At 48.1% G+C, this 25,017-nt stretch overlaps 1 protein-coding gene across 1 annotated transcript in view; it reads left to right on the top strand.

Moving 5' to 3' along the window:
* The first annotated feature begins 8,521 nt into the window (after window positions 1-8,521).
* The window catches only part of LOC140898872 (antigen WC1.1), an 81,551-nt gene continuing 65,055 nt past the window's right edge, over window positions 8,522-25,017 (top strand). Inside the window, exons 1-3 of the mRNA XM_078851728.1 lie at window positions 8,522-8,596; window positions 9,901-9,910; window positions 13,418-13,543. Coding sequence (XP_078707854.1) covers window positions 8,522-8,596; window positions 9,901-9,910; window positions 13,418-13,543 — 211 coding nt within the window. The remainder of the gene's footprint in view (window positions 8,597-9,900; window positions 9,911-13,417; window positions 13,544-25,017) is intronic.

Genomic DNA, 25,017 nt, shown 5'->3' with positions numbered 1-25,017 from the left:
AACATGTCTATGGTTATGGAGATCACACAAAGTAAATTAAGTGTTCCCTTTTTTGAAAAGCAATAAACATTGTTATGAACACACTAAACTTCTGTGACTGATTAATTTAAAATACTGTCTTTGTTTCAGTGAGTTAAATATGTAGCAATCTGGAATGATTACTTTATGAAGGCTTAGGAGTACATTTAAATGATAAAATCAGCTTAGAAATACTGATTAAGAAAATGTAAAACTGAGAAGAGCTGCATCATGTATTCCATATTTAATGTTGTATTCAGCAGGGCAGCTGACTTGCCCTTACTACACAGTTTTTGCAGATAAATCTCTGACAAACTTCAAGGTATATCAAAAAACCCAGGACTGACATTTTTTACTCCCAAATTTAGTGCTTTTAATTAGGTACTTTCTGCATGTCCAGGCTTCACCTTCTGGCATGCAGTGGAAAACATGCTCCATTTTCTTTAGAAAGAAATTGCAGAAGAGTGTTTTTTTTTTTTTCCAATGTCATTTGCTTCATTTGGGTTCAGGGATTTGGCTGGAAGGAGGTGAGCAGGGAGGGAGAGGGAAGAGAGGAGGGAGACAGTGGGGAGAGGGTGAGGCCTGGCTGGAATGGGGGGGCAGGGCCTCAAGCAGAGCAGGAGTGGAGTATTGGTGGGACCACAAGCAGAAGAGGTGGGCTGGGGAGCTAGCCTCCCCAAGTGGCAGCTTCACTCACTGCCCATGACAGCAGGTAAGAGCGGGTTGACTCCTGCACACCCAGCGCGCACTGCAGTCTCCTTAGGCAGGGACCATATTCACAGAGCCAAATGCGCCAGCATTCTGCATGAAGGAGAGGGTACGGGGGTCTCTGTGGGGAACTGTGACTCTCTGCTGTTATGAGACGGGCCGGGTGGCTTGTATCCTTTGCTGCCTCGTTCCTCCTCATCCTGGGCTGTCAGCCCAGGCTGCCGTTGGGCATAGGGGCACCAGTTTAATAATACTGAGTAGGGCCCCATAAATCCTAAGGACAGGCGTGAATTCAGGGACACTTCAGGCTGCTGCAACATCCGTGCTCTTTATTTGTGATCGTGTCCCCACCACCCCTTTCCAACTATATACAGACTTTTTACAACAGCTTGGCCCATCACAGGCCTGGCCAGCAACAGACTAGGAGACTCTAATCTCAGTCTGAGGCTGATCTTCCCCTCCTGGTCTCCACCCTTCTGCTCTCACTTCCCCCCAGCCTTATAGCTCCTGATAACGAGGCTGGCAGGTGTGGTCGGTTACCAGGCAAGTATCAGGCTATCTACCCAGCCCCAATCCAATAACCCTGATTGGGCCTGGAGAGGCAGGAACCAATTAAGGCCTCTCTAGCAGCACCCTGCCACAGTCCCTATGGGTGCTCCACAACCCACCCTCCTCCCCTCTATTTCAGAGTTCTTGTCAATGACTCTGCGGTCGAGAAGGAACTGAGGACAGTTAGCCCACATGTGCTGACTAGCCTCATGGTGCAGCACAAGGAGAGACAGCACCTGTGTGCGGGCCCAATGGACACTGCTATTGATGTTCTTCGATCAGCAGCGCAGAGATGCAAGCACACCTACAGTGGAGCACGCATAGGGACACATCTCGAAGAATCATCGTTACTGCACAAGGTGCATGGATCATGGATTTGCATGGATCATGTTTGGAAATAGGCCTCACAGAAGCAGAGCACCCCCTTCTGTCCATCTTTTTGGTGAATGGCCACCTTGGCCAGCGCCAGGTGGAGATAGACAAGGAGGTCTGATGACTTTATTGGGCCAAGGATGGGGTGCGTAAATCACGAAGTGTGGGGGAAAGTTCAGCCAGAATCAGAAGAGGAGGTTCTGGAGGAGCCAGAAGAGGGGCTGTGAACTGGTGCACTCAATATAAATGTTCATCAGGGTCTCCCTCACTGGAAAACAAGCAGGTATTGGGGGTAGTTGTAAACCGTGCCAGGTACACGCCTGCGTTCTTGGCTCCTTGAAGGAGCCACCAGCTAATATACCTACCAGGCTGTGGGACCAGGGTGAAATACAGACTGACCCACCAGCGTTCCCCACCCTCCTTGGGTGATAAGAGGTCCCACTGTGACACTGCACCCCATATTTTTGCACTGATATTGCTAGGAGATGATTATGACATAATTATAATGTATTTTATACAAAACAGGTGATGTGAGATGTCATTGGAAAAGTTATGATTTGCTAATATGATTATCCTATTTTGTATACATGGATCATTTTTGTATCTAAAGTTACGAATATGGACTATGTATCTGTATTTCAAATGTAGTTACACCTTAATAACACTCACTGGACAAGATGCTTTCAGTCTAGGTAGTGGGTGGGGACGGATTATGGGATGGGCCATTAGGAAAAAACAGTAAGTCTTAGGAGAAGCTTATCCCCCACCTGGTGAGTCTTCCTGTGAGCGCCACAGACAGCCTGTAAGTAATGGCTGCTATGACTCTATGAGAACATGTGATGAGACCACAAGTCTCTCGACTCCATCTTGGGATGTCATTATTTTTCCAAGACTCGTCTGGGAACCAAGCTTTGGGAACCAAGGGTTCCTGCCATATACAAAAGCTACATAAGGCAGGGAGTGACATCATCTGGTGTTCTTCATTCCCCACACAAGGAGATTCCTGGTAACACCGGAAGAACAAAGGCTGAACTGTGGGAAGTGCTGGACCCAGGCTAAAGGGATTTTTACCCTGTGAATGAAACACCTGGGATTCCAAGCTGTAAAGCAAGTGCAGCTTGCCCATTAAGAAACTGCAGCCTGATTGTATAATCTCTTAGGGTGGGAATCTGCTATTCATATCCAATCTATTTTTTGTGCAGGAGGTCAGACTAGATGATCATAATGGTCCCTTCTGACCTAAATATCTATGAATCTATGAATCTATATATTAAGCTTAGTCTGCATTTTTTGTTTATTTGCTTGGTAATCTGCTTTGATCTGTTTGCTATCGCTTATAATCACTTAAAATCTATCTTTTGTTTTGTTTTTGCATTATCGAAACCAGAGAGTTGGAGTGAAGTGTGTGGGAGTCATAAGTCAGGGGCAAAGGCTGTTGCATATTGCTCTCCACACTGAGGGAGGGGGAGAATTTTATGAGCTTACCCTGTACAGTTCCCAATGCAGGGAAAGAAGGCATAATTTTGGGTTTACACTCCAGAGAGGGTGCGTGCATGAGGAGCTTGAAGTTGCCATAGCTGTAGCCTTCCTATGCAGGGCTGGTCAGAGAGCCTGCATGTAACTGTAGCTGAGTGTGTCTCTACCTGTATGTATGGTTATGAAAGTGAAGGCTGGAAGGCTTTGCACCTTGTCATGGAAGTACAGTGTGAGAGGGTGCCCAGGCTGGTGGGTCAGAGGGCTCAGTGATACTCCAGTTCCAGGTGGAACCCCAGGGGGAACCCGTCACACCCACCACTTGTTGTCAAGGCAGGACACAAGGGTAAGGAAATGAAGGGTGAGGAGCATGAGTGCATAGTTGTTTTCTGCATGCTGTTCGGAGACAGATTAGTTGCATATCTCATGGTCATCTCACATGGTACATAGGGGGTGGCCTGGGATACTTGTGGGGCAGGTGGCCAGTGGTAAGGTCCGAAGGGCCATGGGTGAGGGGCAGACACGGAGAAGCCTGCGACAGGACCCACTCAAGGATAATACAAGTGGTGGGTGGTAGGGCTGCCCTCACCTCCTGGAGAACGAAACGAGAACTGTGTGCGGTGGAGAACCCCATGCGCTGGTTGAGCACCATAGGGGTGCACCCAGTCCATCCGGTCATAGTCCAGGGGATCCTGGTTGCACCAGCTGGGACCAGCCTCTGGTGTACCGAGGGGGACTCTGCCACCTGCACACCTAGGTAGTAATTTTGTAGTAGCGGCGGCCATGAACCTGGTCGCAAAGAATAGCTTCTAGGTCCTGAGGAGGTCCTGGTAAAAGACCAGCAACTCAGAGAGGTCTCGCGGGAGAACCCTTAGGTGGAGATAGAAGAGCTGTCAATTGCATGGGAGATCTCGGAGGGGCAGAGAAAGGCATGCGCTAACATGCTCTATGCTGGACTACCTGCACCAGAAAGGAGCCTGTGCAGGGCCTGGAGGTGGAAGAAATGGACCTGACTGCGGAGGAAGAGCAGAGCCTGTTTTTCCTCCTCTGGGGAGAGGCTCAGGATACCTGGAGAGACCCAGCACAACCCAGGCCAGAAGAATTCCAATATTTTATTCTGTAGACCAGCCAGGGTGCCCGGGATGGGGTCAGGATGTTGAGCCTGTTCCAGAGCATGGACAGGATCAATTTGGTTGAGCACCAGTGACCTCTCCTGTAGGGAAGTGCACCGGAGAGACTCCCCAAACCTCCGCAAACTGTCAGCCCCCCTGCTCTTGAGAGCAACCCTGTTCCTAAGCGTGGAGGGATCAGTGGGGGAAAGATAAATGCCCAGATAGAGCAGTGAACCTGCTCTGCATCAAATGGCCTGTGGTGAGTCAGTGCAGCTGAGTGAGCAGCTTTGGTCTGGCTGTGGGTTTGCCTCACATTGATACTGAATGCTCAACTCAGAGCCGGGTCAGGCTGTTCTGGGCTTTAGGAGCAGAGGCAGTGCACCAACGGGAGTTTGTGCCCCGGGAAGCCACTGAGGCTGCTTTCCTACATTGCCCTCTCGTCATGGCCCCTGTTCCCGGAGGGGGAGGGCAGGATCATGATCATGTTCCTCTGTACTGTACTGAGGCTGATAGTTCCATTCCATCAGCAAAGATTCTGCTGCTTCAGCCTCCCAGCTGGGCTGGGGAGCACGACATAGCCAGCCCTGAGCCAAACTGAGAGCTACTGGCACCATGTGTCCCCTCCCCGCACTACACCGTGATTGAGAGAGAACTGGAACTGACTCCCACCAGACTGCTGCAATGTCCTGGAGACCATGGCCCTCCAGATTCCTGGCCAGGAGTTTGGAACTACCAAATAAGAGATGGACTCAGAAGTTCCAGCTCGGCTCTTGTACTGAGCCCTGCACCTGATGGGAGTTTCTTATGCAGTGAAATCACTGAAGGATTACAGGGTGATGGTGACACAGGGAGAGGATCTGCCCCCTCCAGCCTCAGTTACTCCCCCATGAGCAGCAGAGACCAAAAATGAAGAGTCAAGCATAGGAATGTCTCAGGGGTCACAATGAATGTGGTGTTGCTGCATTCCCTCAGCCTCCTTCTCCCTGGCCCTCCTGCGCTGTGAGTGTTGGGGAGATGGTCCAGTTCTCCTTTCTGTGGTCTGCACCTTCAAATGGGAGGAGTTTCCCTGCCTTCCTCTCAGATTGGCCAGGCTGGGAGAACAGCACGGACCCCACACCGTGCCAGTCTCTCATGGGGACTCCATACTGATCCCCTTGGCGTTTTCCATACTGTGAAATAAACCGAGACTAACAGGGCTTTCGGGAAAGGTTCTTCTCTTTCTGTGGGGAAGCAAATCAAGGCAAGTAGTAAAATATATCAGTGTAAAGGAGTAAATAGGAAATTCTAACAACAAGAAATGGTTACAGCACCTAGTCACAGAGACAGAAGCAAAATTTTTATTACTCCCCCACCCCCAACATACACACATGCTTTCTCCATGTGGGGCAAGGCCAATACACTTCCTGGTTTAAGTCATACTCTAAACTCAGTGTAAGTCATGAAAGCCCAGTAGCAGGACCCTATGGATATTCTGTGCTTTCTGGAAGTGGGATTTAGGAGGTTTCAGGACTTCTCCCCCAATTTCTAACCCCAGATCCGGAGTACCACAGGGTGCAGTATGGCACAGGCCCCCATGGTGTGGAAATGTCGCCATCCTGCCTCAGTTTCCCCTCTTTCAGTTCCATAAGTGCTCACACCCAAGACGGGGAGGGTAAGGTCCCCTGCCTTGGGGCTGTTACACCACTGAAACTTATCCCCTTCTTCACTTCACAGCAGAGCTCTCCCACCTGCTTCATCAAGCCCATCCCAGCTACACAGGGGCAGGACCTCACTAGCCCACATGGCTCTTTCTGAGGTCTCCACAGCTACCCCTCATGTCCAGACTTCTGATCCCATCCTCTCATTTCCCAGCCACAGGCTCGCCTGTCCCACTCCTCGGGCTTCTGCCCCAGCTTCCCTCGGGTAGGGAGCTCTGCTGGCCCCATTCCAGACACCAGGCTTTGACCAGAGATCTGCATGCAGGAGTGAAATCAGGAAGGCCAAATCACACCTGGAGTTGCAGCTAACAAGAGATGTTAAGAGGAACAAGAAGGGTTTCTTCAGGTATGTTAGCAACAAGAAGAAAGTCAAGGAAAGTGTGGGCCCCTTACTGAATGAGAGAGACAACCTTGTGACAGAGGATGTGGAAAAAGCTAAAGTACTCAATGCTTTTTTTGCCTCTGTCTTCACAAACAAGGTCAGCTCCCAGACTACTGCACTGGGCAGCACAGCATGGGGAGGAGGTGACCAGCCCTCTCTGGAGAAAGAAGTGGTTCGGGACTATTTAGAAAAGCTGGACGAGCACAAGTCCATGGGGCTGGATGCGTTGAATCCGAGAGTGTTAAAAGAGTTGGCGGATGTGATTGCAGAGCCACTGGCCATTATCTTTGAAAACTCATGGCGATGGGGGGAAGTCCCGGGCGACTGGAAAAAGACTAATGTAGTGCCCATCTTTAAAAAAGGGAAGGAGGAGGATCCTGGGAACTACAGGCCCGTCAGCCTCACCTCAGTCCCTGGAAAACACATGGAGCAGGTCCTCAAGGAATCAATTCTGAAGCACTTAGAGAAGAGGAAAGTGATCAGGAACAGTCAGCATGGATTCACCAAGGGCAAGTCATCCTAGACTAATCTAATTGCCTTCTATGATGAGATAACTGGCTCTGTGGATGAGGGGAAAGCAGTGGACATGTTATTCTTTGACTTTAGCAAAGCTTTTGACACGGTCTCCCACAGTATTCTTGCCAGCAAGTTAAAGAAGTATGGGCTGGATGAATGGACTACAAGGTGGATAGAAAGCTGGCTAGATTGTCGGGCTCAACGGGTAGTGATCAATGGTTCCATGTCTACTTGGCAGCCGTTATCAGGTGGAGTGCCCCAAGGGTCGGTCCTGGGGCCGGTTTTGTTCAATATCTTCATAAATGATCTGGAGGATAGTGTGGATTGCACACTCAGCAAGTTTGCAGATGACACTAAAGTGGGAGGAGAGGTAGATATGCTGGAGGGTAGGGATAGGATACAGAGGGCCCTTGACAAATTAGAGGACTGGGCCAAAAGAAATCTGATGACGTTCAAGAAGGACAAGTGCAGAGTCCTGCACTTAGGATGGAAGAATCCCATGCACCGCTACAGACTAGGGACCGAATGGCTCGGCAGCAGTTCTGCAGAAAAGGACTTGGGGTTACAGTGGACAAGAAGCTGGATATGAGTCAACAGAGTGCCCTTGTTGCCAAGGCCAATGGTTTTTTGGGATGTATAAGTAGAGGCATTGCCAGCAGATTGAGGGACGTGATTGTTCCCCTCTATTTGACATTGGTGAGGCCTCATCTGGAGTACTGTGTCCAGTTTTGGGCCCCACACTACAAGAAGGATGTGGAAAAATTGGAAAATGTCCAGTGGAGGGCAACAAAAATGATTAGGGGACTGGAACACATGACTTAAGAGGAGAGACTGAGGGAACTGGGCTTGTTTAGTCTGCGGAAGAGAAGAATGAGGGGGGATTTGATAGCTGCTTTCAACTACCTGAAAGGGGGTTCCAAAGAGGATGGATCTAGACTGTTCTCAGTGGTAGCTGATGACAGAACAAGGAGTAATGGTCTCAAGTTGCAGTGGGGGAGGTTTAGGTTGGATATTAGGAAAAACTTTTTCACTAAGAGGATGGTGAAACACTGGAATGTGTTACCTAGGGAGGTGATGGGATCTCCTTCCTTAGATATTTTTAAGGTCAGGCTTGACAAAGCCCTGTCTGGGATGATTTAGTTGGGGATTGGTCCTGCTTTGAGCAGGGGGTTGGACTAGATGACCTCCTGAGGTCCCTTCCGACCCTGATATTCTATGACACCTGTTCTGAAGGGGACGGCCTTGGAGCACCTGTCACAGCCCTGCCAGCCCTGGCAAACTGCCCCTGGTGATGGGATTTTGATGAGGTGGGGCCCAGTCTCCAGATAACATGAAAAGCTCCAAACACCTAGTGAATTTGAGCCTTTGATTGGCAGTCTGCCCCACTTGTCCACCTCCTGGGGCAGAAAAACCAATCAGAGCTGTGTCAAGGAGAGCTCACCCCCTCTCCTGGTAACGCTTCCAGCACCTTCTTCCATTATCAGTCAGTTCTTCAATTCTCTGACCTGTGTTCTGGTTATTCAGGGTCAGGGGCTGCACTGTGCTCTACTGGCCCTTGCGCGGCGAGCCGCTGACAAGGACTGTAGTTAAGACAGAGCTGGGGTAGCTGCTGCATGGTTCCTGGTCTTTGCCGCTCTCTGGACAGATGAGAGAGAACTTCCTGTGCTGAGTCAGAGTTCTCGCCACTCACCAACATGGCGTCTGGCTGGGGAAACACCCTGTTGTTCATGACCAAGGAGCTCACACTGTGGCAGTTTGGCCTTCCTGAGGTAGGGGCTGCAAAGTGCCAGAGATGCCTGCGTTAGAGCTGTTTCCTGCAAGGCCGCCTTTCTGTTTGGTACCACAATTGCTGCGATGGGCTGATTTCAAATTCCATTCTAAATGCCTCTGTTAGGCCTGTTCTAACACACACCTACACACGGCTCCTTCAGGCTGGATTTTACCTTTGATTGCCCCCTCACCCAGCAGCTTTTCCACTGGAGATCGGCTATGTTGTTCTCCTGGTTAACTTGCTGCTGTCTCCTGGGAAGCTTGTGTCCTACAGCCAATGTGCTGCTCTTCACTATAGAGAAGAGACGGGTTTCAGCTGCACGGACTATTGTGGAGATTCTCTATTCAGACAGATGGAAATGGCCAGGACCCTGCGATTCTCTCTTGCTCCCAGACTGACTAACACAGCCTGTGCTGCCTGGAGTTACCACACAGGGCAGTCCTAGCACTGGCCTGGGCAGAGAGTCCTGGAGTGGGTTGCTACCTACACTACGGTATGCGAGATGGTCACTCAGAACCTAGTCAGTCAGTGTTAAGAACAAGCTCTGACACGGTGAACAGGAAGCCCTCTGAGACTCTGCTGCCACTGATGGTCACCACTGAAGAAGGAAGCTCCATGACACACTCCTACCACTAATGTACCACTGCCATTCAGGAAGCCCTGAGCAGTCTGGATTCCACAAAGGGAGCAGGGGTTGGTCCCTTCTCCTTCAGCTGACCCCAGCTGACCCCAGTGGTAACATCCCAACTCTGTGGTTTTAGTGGCCTAGCTACAATTGGACACAGACAGCTCTGAGGGGTTCAATTTTAGAGGTTTCTTTTTTTCGACATTTGTTTTCATAATTAGTTTGTCAAATTAGCAGCATTCTAGGCTCTAGAGTTATTTAACTAATCAGACAGAATAATTTTTCAGAGTTCTGCCCTGCACCAAGGAGGGCGGTTACATGATGATCCGAGACTGAAGCAAAGATGACATCAGAAGCGGACTCGTCACTCATATATGGTAACAGCTGGAGTTTTAGAATTGTATTGGATGTTTTAGCTGCATAAAAATTTAGATAAACTCTCTGATAATGTCTAAAAAGGTGAATATTGTTTCTATTGGTTCCTTCTGGCAGCTGATGCCAACATCTGAATCTACATATTTCCCTGCCACTGCTTTGTTGTCACTTGTCAGACACAGAGGAGCCCTGGCAGAGTGTTTCCGTGCTGGCTGTGCAGTGTCAGGAGGGGACGGCAGGTCTGTCTGGCAATGAAGGGACATCTCTCCACTCAGCTGCTTTGGCTTCTCCTCTTTCTTCAGGACACCACAGGTAAGTGCCTGCTTTATTTCACTGGATGAGCTGGACAGACGAGAAGTAGGAAGAAAGTTTTAATCCACTAGAAATAGTGTTTTATTCCAGAAGTCAAGGAAGCAAATGGAAAGTAGGCAGTTTGGGTTAAAGTAAATTTGTGTTTCTGATTATCTCCCATTGGTTATTCTGAGAGAGGAGGTTTATATATTTGCAATAATCATAGATTTGACCCTGTCACAATCTGTGTGCTTTATAAAATACCCCAGTCTTGTAGCACTGTGAGCCCAGAGTTGCTTTTAGTGAACTAATGGCTTCAGTGCTTAGAAATTCCTGATAACTAATCAGAAGAAAAGCAGAGTGGGCTTCTATATTATGACTTCCAGCCTCATCGCCCGTCCAGCTCTGTGCCTGTGTATGGAACCTGTGAATAATTCCAGATATACACTCCATGCCATTTAAAATAACACTGCTGTCCTGTGTGCGTCAAACGTGCTGGGCCAACTTCAGCAGGGTTTGAATGATGCACTTCTCAGGACACTGAACTGTTCAGTAACAGCCTGTTTCTGTGAGTTGCTGCAGTCTGAGACGCGCTGTTCTGTAGCTGCAGTATGAACAGGTGAAGCTAAAGATGAAAGTCAGATTTTAGAAACCTCAAATATTTAGCTAGAGACAAACTGCGGTACCACAGCTGGTAGGTAGAGATCGCAGATAGCTCTGCAACGTCTCTGTGCCTCGGAGGGTAGGTGCTGAGGAGTCCGGAGCAAGGACATTTTCTGAAGTGGGGGTTTGTACCTGAACTTCCCAAGAAATTCACACGGAATTAGCTGGAGTTTGATCTCATGATAAAAATGACCTTTACCAGAGTGAAAATGCAGAGAATTCCACTGGGATTCCTGGGTAACCAAATCTCCATGGCACGTGCCATGTGAAACCATGGGGCCCTATTCTCCCTGCACGGTGGAGTGATTCCCATTACCTACAATGGGTGGAACTCGTACCCTGCAGGGAGAGAAGGCGGCCCTGGACTCCATTGGTCAAGAGTCTGGTCAGAGTAATAATAGAGGCTGGTTTCAACCTTCCTTTTTTTGTCTTTAAATTTGACTCCATGTGGAACAGGAATGTCCCTATCACACTTGTGTCCACTTAAAAGCTCATAACCCAACAGACCATGAGAATGTTTATCAGCTGGATTTAAATGCAGCTTAGAATGGCTGCTGAACTCCCTGCCACCCTTCCTCAATAATGGGGCACTTTACAATTCTACAAATGGACACCTACGAATGGGCTGGATTCTGGTTCCACCCAAAAATTTCACAGTGGTGAAAACGACACTCCAGCAGGTTAACGTTTTCATCTTTGATTGTCAAAACTTTTGGAAAACAAAAAAAATTGCAGCAGAACACAAATGGTTTTGTGAAATCGTTGCCCATCTTTCCTCCTGCCATTGCTGAGCCCTCTGTGACAGGAGCAGTCCCAGGGAGGCCAGTGTAGTCAGGGGGACGACTCCTGGGAGTTCCACAATCTGGACTTAAATAAAAAAGAGTCTCAAGGAGGGAGGGGACTCAAATACAGCCAGGGACTACAGCACAAAGGGATTTAAAAACAACAGGGACATCTTAAAATCAACCCATCACTCTATAGGAGCTAATGTACATTATAAGCTCCCTTCCAACAAAACAGTTAAATACGAACTTAACATTAAGTACGTGAGTTAGTTCCCTGTGACGAACAGCCTTTGCTGGTTCAAGGCCATAAAGAGCACGGGGCAGATGTAACATGATGGTGGCTGCAGAAATCAGAGCGCAAACAGGCTGCAGTGGATATGCCCTTCTGGGAAAGGCACTAAGAGGAAATAATAATAATTAACCCCCAGTCACTGCTGTGGTGAGGACACCAAGGAATATGAGTCCACAGTCTCTGCCCCTGTGTAACTTACAGATGGTTCTATGGTGAAAACCCTGCACTGGGAATCTGGCGATTAGTGTCGGTTTTTGACTCTGCCACAGATTTAGTGTGTGACCTTGGGGAATCTCATTTCATTTCTCACTGCCTCAGGTTCCCTTTTTGTGAAAAAGGGAACAATACCTACCTGTGTGATTGAGGGTAGAGAGATAATGTGGGGATAAAATTCACCAGACAGAAAAAACCTTTAAATAAATGAAAATGAACAAAGTAAACTCTTTTGTCCCAAGCCCAACACGTGGGTTCCCGCAGAGTGGGGAAGGGTCGGAAGACACATCAAATTTCTTAATCTTACTTAGTGTCACAGAATGAATCCCCTCAACAAAAGGGATGTGGAGGTGGGGCCAGAGCTCCTGGACTTCCCATAATAGTCACTATGCTCTGGGGAAGGGGTTTGTTTTCACCATGAGATTATATGGAACAGTGTCCCCCCACCACCACACACACACAGCTCCCCATCAATATACAGCTGTAATTGCAACTAGTGGGAGCCCTCTGCTCTGAGGGTCCTGATGTCCCCTGACCCCCAGGATGGAGTTACAGCCCCTGTTACTGGAGAGGGAATGTGCTTTATGAAAACGGAGTATAAAATACTCATCACAGATAAATCTGCAGTTACATTTTGTAACCAGCAGGTAAATGCAGATGGGGAAAAACATTTTTTTCTAATTCCTTATGAGAAAGATTTGTAGCAACCGGGAGGGGACAGTTCTGGGAGGAGCAGTGACCGGGTCAGAGGAGGAAGGCAAGTAGCAGTGAGTGGCAGAGGACTGCATGGGGGGGCCATGACACTGAATGGGCAGAGCAGCAAGTCTGAGGGGAGGGGGAGCAGGATAGTGGGATATGTCTGGCTCTCCATGTTATGTTCACAGCAGAAACACAGAGAAGTTAGATAAACATATGAAATACTCTTTCTGGAATGTTGCAACGTAATGTGACTCTATTATTTAGAATGCAGAACCCTCACACACAAGAACCCCAAAACAGAGAGAGACAAAGCAGGCTGCTCAACAAGTCAGAGAGGCACAACTTACCCCACCTAGGTTTAGGTGGGCTCTCTGCAGTCTGTCTGCTGAAGGCCCAGACTGCCGCTTCCTTACAAAGTGCTTGGTCCCTAGCCTGCAAACAGGACCAGGAAGTCCCTTAATCTTAAAGTGGCAGCAGCTTGTCATTTTAACAGTTTTCAATACACCACACTCCTTTCCAGACAGGAGAGGTTGTTGGAGATGTTTGGAGGAGCTGGTGCCAGGGAGAGGTGGGGTGGGGGAACATGTTTTCAAGTGAGTGGTGGGGGAGGAGGGTCAAAGGAAGGAGGTGATGGGTTGGTGAGGGAGGGAAGGATTCTTTGAGGGCACTGCTGATGTGAAACACACAGCAGTGACGCTGCTCAGCAAACACCAGCCTAGAGAGCTCAGAGGGGAGGAGATACCTCATGCTGCCTCCCCAGTGACAAGCCTGACTGGGGGATCAGGGAGTAAAGCCCAGGGCCCTTGTGTGATACTGTCCAAGACAGAGGGGATGGGCTCTGCACTGACTGCAACTCTGCTCTTTGTCTCTTTGAAGGTGCTGATGAGCTGAGGCTGGTGAATGGAAGCAGCCCCTGTGCCGGGAGAGTGGAGGTTAAACACCAGGATCAGTGGGGGACGGTGTGTGATGATAACTGGGACATGGAAGATGCTGAGGTGGTTTGTAAGCAGATGGGATGTGGATCTGCTGTCAGTGCCCATGGCCGGTCTTATTTTGGAGAAGGATCTGGACCTACTTGGCTGACTGTAATTGATTGTGATGGTGAAGAATCAGCTCTCTGGGACTGCAGACATAGCGGATGGGGTAAAATCACCTGCTATCATTATTACGATACTGGAGTGATCTGCTCAGGTAAGAACTCGGTCAACCTGCCCCTGTAGGAACCTCCCCATAAGGGAGAGGGCACTGAACCCAAAGTGTGTGACATTCCTGGCAACTCAGAGCTGGACGGTGCCCTGCACTGAGGTCTGTGTGGAGCTGACCAGTCTCTCCTTGAGCTCCCCTGGGCAGACTGGGGATGAGCAGGCTGTGCCATCCTCTGGGCAGGTGAGGCAGCTGTCATGGAGTAAGGATGAGGTGGGCGGCATCCCCAATAACAGGTCTGTGCTGGTAGGTGCCTGTGTATGGAAGCCCAGTGTCTCCCCAGGGCAGCAGCAGCAGCAGCTGTGACCCTGCCTGTGGCTGCAGGAGCTGGGATAGGAGCCAGAGGGGTGAATGCTGTGGAGTTTCCCCAGAGTTCCCTGAGGCAACAGGGGAGGAGCCCTGAGCCTGACCATGGCAAGAGGGAGAGGCCAAAACAGCTGGGGGTAGGTGCAGAGGGCAAAAACTGGCTACACTGTGCCACATGGCTGTCCTCCTTCCCCGAATCCCCCCACAGGGTCAGGCAGAAAACTCCCACACGGTGTGTAGCTCTTTGTTCCGCAGCCTGCCTGGCAGCCTTTCCATCAAGGGTGAGGTAGATTTACCCCCCCAGGGTAATGTCGTGGAGACAGCACCTGGATCCCTCTGCACTCTGCATTTGGGAAATAAATGTGTAGGTATAACCTGGCTTCATCAAAGCTTGTGCTGTTAAAATGGCTGTGTTTGCACACAGGTCTAAAGAGAGTGAGTATGGCCTGGTCTACACTAGGGGGGAATCGATCTAAGATACGCAACTTCAGCTACGAGAATAGCGTAGCTGAAGTCGACGTATCTTAGATCGACTTAGAATCACTTACTTCGCGTCCTTGCAGCACGGGATCGACGGCTGCCGCTGCTCCCCCGTCGACTCCGCTTCCGCCTCTCGCCGTCGTGGAGTTCCGGAGTTGACGGCAGAGCGATCGGGGATCAATTTATCGCGTCTACACTAGACACGATAAATCGATCCCCGATAGATCGATCACTACCCGCCGATCTGGCGGGTAGTGTAGACGTGGCCTAATGCACTCTTAAAACAGATCTGACACAATTAATACTAAGCCTAAGCCTTGGTCTACACTACAGATTTAGGTTGATGTAAGGCCAATTTCGTCAACCTAATTCCATAAGCGTCTACACTAAAATGTAGCTCCTGCCAGCGTAACTTGCCTACTACACCGACATAATAACTCCACCTCCATGAGAGGCGTAGCACTTAGGTCGATGTAGTTAGGTCTACGCAGTGTCAGTGTGGACACTGCATTGCTTACATTGACTGTTGCTGCCTTTCTGAAGCTGTCCCACAATGCTCCACACTGACAGTTAAATTGATGAACGCATGGGTGGTGGGTATGGCAGGCCAGGGGAAGCTGAGCTTCCCCAAATAGCCAGGCATGGGCTCACCCATGCTCCATCCCAAACCCCCTCCTGCTTCCTGCCACTTCCCCCTCGCCTCAGTCCAGGGAGGTTGCTTCTCTTCCCCAAGGGGGCTAGGGCTTGGGCGTCCCGGCCTGAGGCCCAGGACTCGGGGCAGGTGGGGACCCTAGTGCTTTAGTGAGGATGCGCACCACCAACACAAGGAGCGTACTGTGGACACACAAAAGTGATTTAGTTACTGTGGCGGCTAGATATTCACATAACTTAGGTCAACTACATTTTGTACTGTAGACTTGCCCTCAGTGTAGGACATTGGTCGCTGCAGCTGTCTGAACAGCGACAACACCTCTTTGTTCTGATTAGCTCAGTTTGCATCTCTCTGCTAGTCCCTGATCACCACCACTGGTGAAGTCACATTTGATCACTGGGGTCAGTGCTTTGTGTGTCACCCCTCACACCCTGCCACTCACTGACTATCCTCAGTGACAGGATCCCCAAAAACTGTGAGGGAGGTCACCCCTCCCCTGTGCCCTCTTGGCCCTGTGTCAGAACACAGGGGTCACAGTCACCATCAGCCCCCTCCTTTCCCTCAGAAATATGCCTGTCACAGTGGGGGCCTCCTCAATAGGTCCGAAAGTGGAGTAACCCTCAGCACATGGAGACGCATTGGTTCCCATCTCAGTCCTGTGCCAGGTTCAGCACAGGTGCATGGATTTACCGGGGCCGAGGAGAAGGGTCTCTCTCTGGGTTTCATTCTGGGTTTCCCATGTGCAGTGAGCTCTGCAGTTTCAGTGTCTCAGCTGAGATGTAACTGACTGAGCTGCACCATCCTTATTTCCACTGTTTCTATACCTGAAATGCACAAGTGCAGAGAGGAGCTCCTTTGCGTAATGGAAGGAGCCAAAATTGGAGCCTGGCAGCCACACCCCCATTCTCTGCTATGCCTGTAAGCAGCTGCAGCTCTGGGCTTGTAAATCCTGAACATCTGGGCCTATTCTTCCTGCTTGGAGGATTTGAGGAATATCCAGAGGGTACAAAGGAACTCGACCAGCTGTCTGGGAATTAGGCACAAGCATTTTCAGGGTAAATGCTGAATAAACGTGAAATGGAAACCTACTTGTCTGAGAAACCCTCATTCCATCCATCCTGCTCCAGTGTACCTCCTGTAACTCATCTTGGTACCGAAGCGACCAACGAGCCACATGTACCGATGTCCCCCCACAGTTATTATTGACAATTATTTACCTCAGGAATAAAGAATCGTTGCCCTGAGCTTACAGAAAAAGACATTTACACTAAAGGAAAAGATTCCTTGGCATTTTAAGTTCCCTGCATGAATGCTCAGTGTGTGGCCTTCATTTTGGGACTTTATCACACAATGGTACCACATTTGGTTCTTTGTAGATTGAGAGCTCTGCTCCCCAGACACAGCTGCTGTAAAGTTGCCCTGAGTCTGTGCTAGGGCAATGCTCACATGTACTAGCCTTCACAATGACCCTCCCCATCCCTGACAAGCACTGGCTGGATGTTGAAAGGCCCCACTTTACTCGTCAATAATCAGCTCAGTTGCTTTGCCACTTTCCCTCTCTCCCACCTCTCCTGTCTCTCCCATGGCTTTCACAACCTGCACCCACACAAAACCTATCTGGCCAATTACCTGTACTGCACCAAGGGAAATGCATCACAATTCCCTTCATCTACACACCAGGCAGCAACCCCTGTACACACCAGGAGTACAGGAGGGGAGCAGAGAGGCCAACACGCAGCATGGCGTTGTTAGATATTGTTATTGAATAGGATCCCTGTACACAAGCTTTGCACTTCTCTTTAGAGCAGCCTCATGGTTTGTCCGGTTTACACCATCCATTTACATCCAGGCTCTCATCTGCAAATAAGCACAGTATGGATTTTGCTAACAGCTCCCTTCTGGAGAGTGCCTCTCGTCTCACAGAGCCAGCTGGTCTAGCTTCAACTACACCTATGTTTCACTGGCAACAATCAGCTTAGAGGTGGCAAGTGGGTGTAGTTGACTAGCGGTGATGTGTAAGGCCCACTTTACACCACAGTTACACTGGTGCAGCTGCCTACACAAAGCACTATGGAGGACAGAGACCTCTGTGTGCACATAGCCCTGCAGTCACTGCTAGAGTTGAACATTTCTCACACTATTTATTGTCACTGGTGCTCTCAGAGAGAGGAGGCCATTGTTCATTCATTGCAATGAAGGCCAGACTTTCCTTACTGCCTGTGGACAGACAAAAAGAAAAGGAGTACTTGTGGCACCTTAGAGACTAACCAATTTATTTGAGCATAAGCTTTCGTGAGCTACAGCTCACTTCATCGGATGCATACTGTGGAAACTGCAGAAGACATTATATACACAGAGAACATGAAACAATACCTCCTCCCATCCCACTCTCCTGCTGGTAATAGATTATCTAAAGTGATCACTCTCTTTACAACGTGTATGATAATCAAGTTGGGCCATTTCCAGCACAAATCCAGGTTTTCTCACCCTCTGCCCCCCCCCCCACCACCACAAACTCACTCTCCTGCTGGCAATAGCCCATCCAAAGTGACCACTCTCTTTACAATGTGTATGATAATCAAGGTGGGCCATTTCCAGCACAAATCCAGGTTTTCTCACCCCCCACTCCAAAAACCACACACACAAACTCACTCTCCTGCTGGTAATAATTTATCCAAAGTGACCACTCTCCTTACAATGTGTATGAAAATCAAGGTGGGCCATTTCCAGCATAAATCCAGGTTTTCTAACCCCCCCCCCCCAAACACACACACACAAACTCACTCTCCTGCTGGTAATAGCTCATCCAAAGTGACCACTCTCCCTACAATGTGCATGATAATCAAGGTGGGCCATTTCCAGCACAAATCCAGGTTTTCTCACCCCCCACTCCAAAAACCACACACACAAACTCACTCTCCTGCTGGTAATAATTTATCCAAAGTGACCACTCTCCTTACAATGTGTATGAAAATCAAGGTGGGCCATTTCCAGCATAAATCCAGGTTTTCTAACCCCCCCCCCCAAACACACACACACAAACTCACTCTCCTGCTGGTAATAGCTCATCCAAAGTGACCACTCTCCCTACAATGTGCATGATAATCAAGGTGGGCCATTTCCAGCACAAATCCAGGTTTTCTCCCCTCCACCACCACCACACACACGCACACACACAAACTCAGACTAACACGGCTGTTACTCTGAAACCTGTGGACAGACAGTTTCACATGTCAGTGACTGTGGAATTAAGTTAAAATTCACTAACAAAAATCCTCATTAATGCACCTAGTGGGAGATGAAGGCAGTCTGTGTTTTTAATGATGGGTTTAGCTAGGTTCCTGGGGCTCTGTATGCTAGTACCTCAGGGAGAGACACTGTACCTGGGAATCAGGGGGCAGACTCAGAGTGTGTGAGGCAACCAAGAGGGAGAGCGGAGAGACATTATTTAGAGTGATAGGTGCCGTGTCAGGTCGGGGAGGATAGCAGTTGTGTCTGGGTGGCCACCAGCCCCCTGCTCAGAGGAGGGGCCATGTCTGAGAGAAAGGAGCGGGGCAGAGTCAAGTGACTGACAAGAGAAAGCCTGGGAACACGTACTAGTCTGACCATTAGGAAGTGAGATGTCCAGCACTGGAGCGAGGAGAAGCCAATTTGGAGCAGTCTGGAGACAGCTATGGAAAGGTCAGGACTGGCTGTGTGGTGAGTCCCAGACCTGCATGCAGGGTCCCCCCGAGAACTGGCCTCAGGGGAGCAACAACCCTCAGCCTGGGCCTTTCCCTCTTCAAGGCGACTCCTCGGTTAAAGAGTTTTGTTGTGAATATTCCCCACCCAGTCAGGCTGAATTAGCGCTTCATCTACCCACCACCACACGGCAAACTTTGCTCTGACTGAGAGTCCACACTGCCTGCATGCTGCGAGTTTGGTCTGAGCACTAGGGTAGGAGACTAAAGTTAGGATTTTTAGTAGTGTTATTGCAATGTGCACCTTGAGCCCTGCACCCCTTTGTGATGAGGGGAAATCCCAGGAGCAGAAGCAGCCTGACTCCTGCAAGAAGAGGATGCCTGACAGCAGCGATCATCAGCCCCTGTCCAGAGACTGAGGAGTTTAGATTCATGGGAAACTAATGGGTACTATCAGCATGGGCACAAGTGATCCTGAGAGCAGTATTTTACCATGTTATGGTATATTTACTTCCTGTTTAATATAACTATTGTGTTGAATATATTATATGTATATTATTGCATTGTGGTATATTTACTTCCTGTTTAATATAACTATTGTGTTGAATATATTATATGTATATTATATGCTTTATTTCTTGGGAGTCTCTAACTATCTGGCAAGTAAGTGGAGGTTACCCTCTGGTTAGAATTTTCCTTCTAACTGCCCTGGGACCCTGCTAGGAAGTGAAGAGGGTGGAAGCACTGCCAAATAAATTCATATGGGAAGAAAATAAGGAAGTTGCACCCTGCTGAGCTGGAGATGAGATTCAAAAGAATCCAGGCTTGGCCATCAAAACCTGTAAGGAGATTGGTGATAAAGGAGGTAATTGGGTGGATGGGGGTGCTACATAAGGATGAATGGGTTGTAAGAGGATTTATACAGGGTAGGTGGTCCCTGTGGATAGGCTAGGACAGCTACCCTGGACCAGAATAGGTGAGTCCAATCCAGCCAATTAAAGAGAGCTGGGCTTCAGCTGGGTCTGTAAAGGGCTGCTCATAGGCAGTTTGGGAAGGTGGACTGAGACAGACTGCATCCTGAGGAGGTTGAGAACAGACCAGAATGGAGTTAGCTCCTGTGGTGTATCCCTGCAACAAAGGGGCTAGGGGCTTAGGGAAGCAGCTAGGGGTCAAGAAGGGAGCAGAGCTGACTGAAGCTGGGAAGGTGCCAGGAGCAGCAGTGCCAGAGACCCCTATGTGGGGTGGCCCTGAGACCAAGGTATGGGAAAAATGTTTTTTTTTTTTTTCTATTGGTTTGCTGATCTCTGTTTTAAAATAACAAAACAAAAAAAAAATCCCATAACACCCCCACAACCTTGCAAAAGACTGGGTTTGGCAGTGCATTCTTTGGAGCTGGGGGAGAAACATGACTGGGTGAAAAGGGTGTAAAGGGGTTGTGAAATTTAACAGGTGTGTAGTTCTTTCTGGGAACTACACTGAATATTTGAGTGTAGGACAGATGTAGGGTTGTGAGTATAGGCTGTTCAGTACAGTTCACCTAAAAAAAAGTTGTATCTTAACAAAGAATATGCATTTGCTTCAGTGATACTCTTAGTCATGTGCTCTATTCCCTGAGTGATATTTTCAAAGGCAAAGTGTGCATGTTTGTCCTATGACTATATTGAATCACAGCTCAAAGAGGGGAGTGTTAATGTTGCATGGATGTGCACCTTAACGTTGTGTTTTCAGAGGTTTGAGTTTATTGAACTCAGTATTCTGGAAGAGCACACGATATCTCCGGTCAACCTTACCTCTGCACTAATAAAGGTTCCTGTCAGTGAATTTCCTAGTTTTTGTTTTTTTAACAAAAAGAGAAGTATTTGTTGTCAGAGTTGGTGGTCATTTAGACACTTGTAGTTCTCACCTAGGTTTGCAGTTGATATGAACTGCAGCTACGTAATGACAAAAAGACCTAACTTTTATATAGCCCTTTTCATTAGTAGATCACAAAAAGCTTTACCTCACTATCCTGTTATACAGATGGGAAACTGAGGCACAGAGCAGTAAAGGGATTTGCTCAAGGACACTTTGAAGTACAGAGGCAGAGCTAGGAATAGTTGCAGTCCAGGGGTCTCTATACTAGGCCACATAGGAGCACTGAGGAATCACCAAGCAACCATCTGCCTTTGTACCTTTTGTCACAATGGAATGGGGATAGTGGTTGTGCTTTGAAATGTGTGCAATGGGTATTTGCTAAGAGGGTCAGTAAGAAAAATTCCATCCATCTATCCCAAAAGCTTGAAAGTAATTTATTACGTGGTTGTTACAGTAACTTCTACACCCCCTGCCCCACCAGTCTCTGTAAAATTTAGCCCTCCTCAACATTTCCAGCTCCCCCTCCCCTTCCTATCCCAGTAAGCCATTAGTTGGCACTCTAGAAGCCATTAACATGTAAGAAGTTGTTCCTTGATGTCTCCTGCCCTGTGCTGCTGCATAAACATATCACAGCTGCAGATCACTGGAGGGCTCCACCCTACCTTGGTTATGGAGCCTGAGCTACACACTGAGCTGGGCCCCCCATTCCCCTTACTCTCCTGGAACTTCTTCCCCAGGCCAATCCACTCCAACTCCCTCCAAACTGCCTCTCCCTGCACCCACACAATAATGACAGGTACATTCACTAATCATTTCCTATATTTTAGAGGTGGACCAATTAAAGTGCAACAATTTCAACAGGAGACATTGAGAGCATTCCAGCCTGGAATAGTTCATGGCCTGGTGATTAGCACACTCACCTGTGGGTCAGGGATAGAGTACCTGAATTGAAGCCCCTGCTCCTGAGTCAGGATTCAAACCAGTGTCTCCCGTATCCCAGAGAAGTACCCTAATCATTGGACTAAACATTACAAGGGGGAGCACACACAGTTTCTGTATGACCCACAATGGACTCTTCTGATTTGTGACAAGTTCCAAACAGTTTCAAAGCTGAATCAAATGTTTTTTTCTGATTTTTTTGGCTTGCTGTCTGAAGCAAGACAATTACTGTTGTCTCCTAGCTACAGCCAGGAGAGGGATGGAGGCTGTAATGAGGATCGGTGTGGAGGTGGAGAGGCTGGGTGGGTGTGACACTCATAGCCTCCCAATGCCAGGAGGCAAGGGCCTCACTGGTATCAGGTAATGAGTTTCAGATGGCCTGACCAGTTCAGTGTCCCCCAATTCACTGAGGTCATAATCTGTGTCTGAGAGGTGGCATGTACAATATTGGAAAACTAATAAGTCACTGATATTCTTACACATTGTATGTACAATGTGTGTACAAGGGTTATGAGTACAGGCTGGAATAATGACTAAAGTGTGTTCAAACCAGGCATGTCAGGGGGAGTTGGCAAACAGGTCTGCCAAAGGAATGTGTTTGCTTCTTTGACCAGCCTGGTCATCAGGTAGAGATGAAAAAGGACAATTTGCATATTAGAAAAACAAAACTATCAAGCTCCAAGTTGGGGAGGAGACAACATGTCATCTACACACAGGAGGCGAGAGAAGCTTGGTCTGAGTTTTACTTAAAGAGTACATTGCAACTGTTTACTGGGCTATAAAATAGGGGAGTTGAACCTCAAGCAATAAGCAATTGAATCAACTGATTGTATATAATATTATGTACCGTATTACTATATTATGAAAGTGTATTGAGTAAGATCTTCCATGAAAGCCTATGCCACACATAATATCATCATGGCATCTATGTATTATAACTATATTAAGAATTATGGATTCTCATTGATATTGTGGTTTAAAGTGTGTGCCCAAATAAAGGGTTTCTGCTAGGCTGGAGAGAAGGCAACTATCTACCTGTCCCCAGTGAAATTAAGCAAAGAGTCCCCCAAAACAAGGGAAGCTCTATTTGCATAGAAATCAGCAGGGGGATGGGAAGCCCACAGGAAGGGAAGAACAGCGTAAGGTCATCCTGCCTCTGGAAACAAGATCATTGAACTTTGGAAGATATATGCAAGAACAGAAACCATAGTTGCCATCCATCACTAGACAAACACAAGACAACAGTTGAAATTTGACCCAGGTGAAAACTAGACAATGGTTAGGCTGTTGGGGTACTGAGAGCACAATCTGTCATGCTGACCATGTACTCCCCTGTCTGTCTCCATCTGTTTGTAAGTTCTTTGGGGCAGAGACTTTCTCTTCTGTGTTTGTATAGCGCCTAGCCCTACGCCTGGACCATGAGTAGGGCTCCCAGGTGCTATGATACTACTATTAATGTGCCTGGTATGATAAGTGCCTGTTGGATTTTACACAACATCTGTGAGGCCCAGATTGAAATCCTAGAGGATGGATGGGGGCAGGAACTGAATAACACTTCTTAAAATTATGGGAAGCCAGACAGGGCCCCCCTGAAAAATGGTTCAAGTGGTTAAGGGAAGAGAGTGAGGATGCCTTGTGCTTCTGCTAGGATGCCACAGGAAGTTGTAGCTAATGAACACTCTGTGAGCAAGGAAAGGAGTTTTGGTTTGATTACATTCTGAATTAATAGCATGGGGTGGGAAGTATTATGCTATTTATGGGCTGAGCTCTACCAGATTAAGGTTTTCAGACAAAATGTTAGCCAACAGAGGAGAGCAACAAAAATGATTAAAGGTCTAGAAAACATCAGCAAAGAGGAAAGATGGAAAAAATGGGCTGGTTTAGTCTGGAGAAGAGAAGACTGATGTGGGGACATCCTAACATTCTTCGAGTACATAAAAGGCTGCTATAAATAGGAGGGCACTAAATTTGTTCTCCTTAACCACTGAGGATGGGGCTAGAAGTAAAAGGATTAAATTGAAGCAAGAGAGATTAGACATTGGGGAAAACTTCCTAATCGTCAGACTTGTTAAGCAGCAGAACCAATTACCTAGGGAGGTTGTGGAATCTCTGTCGTTGGAGGAGGTTTTTAAGAAAGGGCCAGACAAATATCTGTCAGGGATGGTCTAGATAATACTTACAATATGTCTACAGTGCAGACCTTACAGCAGTAAGGTATCCTGTATAGCCGCTCTATGCTGATGGGAGAGATCTCTTCTGCCCGCATAATTAAACGAGCCCTAACAAGCGGCAGTAGCTATGTCAGTGGGAGAGCGTCTCCCGCCGGCACAGCTCTGTTCATACCGGCGCTTTTGTCAGTGAAACTTTTGTCAGTTGGGGGTGGTTGGTTTTTTTTCACACCCCTGCCCGACAGACGTTTCACTGACAAAAGTGCCAACGTAGACATAGGTTTAGTCCTGCCTTGGTGCAGGGGACTGGATTAGATGACCTATTAGGTCCATTCCAGTCCTACACTTCTATCATTCTATGGAAATGAATTTATTGAGTTTATCAAAAAAAGTTACTGTCTCTCTAAGGAGTGTGAATTTTTCACAGCCATGACCCATGTAGCTAGGGCGACCTAAGTTTTAGGAGTAGACCAGGCCAAAGGAATGTGGTGCAAACTGAAAAACTTGTGTATTGAGGGAGAGCCTCACCAAGGAGTATTCAGTCCTGAAGGTGATGCATCAGAAAGTGTTCTGCGTCTCCATCTCCTGTGGGATTGAATGCAGTGGGAAGGAACTGTGATAAGGTTGTTTGGAATTGTGCTCTCAGTATGGTGCATTCTCCATAGTTTGCAGGACATTGGAGCATTGGGGTTCAGTGCTTGGCTTTTGCAGCAAAAGGTGCTTTATCACAGTTATTTACCTCTGCATTGTCTGCATCGTGTCCCTCCCAAGGGCTGTATGCTCCATTCTGAGCTTTTGTGCATGCTCCAGGAAACCTTTCCAGCTGCTTTCAAGGCCATCTATTGGGATTAACTGTATGCTCCATGGAACAGATCATCTACAGCTTTTTCTTATTTTTCCTGAGATCTGACAGCCTCTCTGCACGCTATGACTCCCCTCTTCACACAGTTACAAGTGCACAGGGAAATAAGAAAAAGCACAGTCATTTATGGTCCCATTCCTCATAGTCTCCATGCCAACAATGATAAAATGTTCTTGTTCCCATAATGTCGGAAGGACTTTCCCATCTTCTCTTCCAACTCCATGGTTTCCTTTGAGATGGTAAGATATTCCCCCATTTATTTCCCATTCTACAGACCTTCTGTACTTTAGCTGAGCGGTGCACACACGTGTGTGGGGAGGAGGGGACAGGCT

Source organism: Lepidochelys kempii, chromosome 1 (assembly GCF_965140285.1).
Source record: "Lepidochelys kempii isolate rLepKem1 chromosome 1, rLepKem1.hap1, whole genome shotgun sequence".
Lineage (NCBI taxonomy): Eukaryota > Metazoa > Chordata > Testudines > Cheloniidae > Lepidochelys > Lepidochelys kempii.
This window is presented reverse-complemented; position numbering and strand designations above follow the sequence as displayed.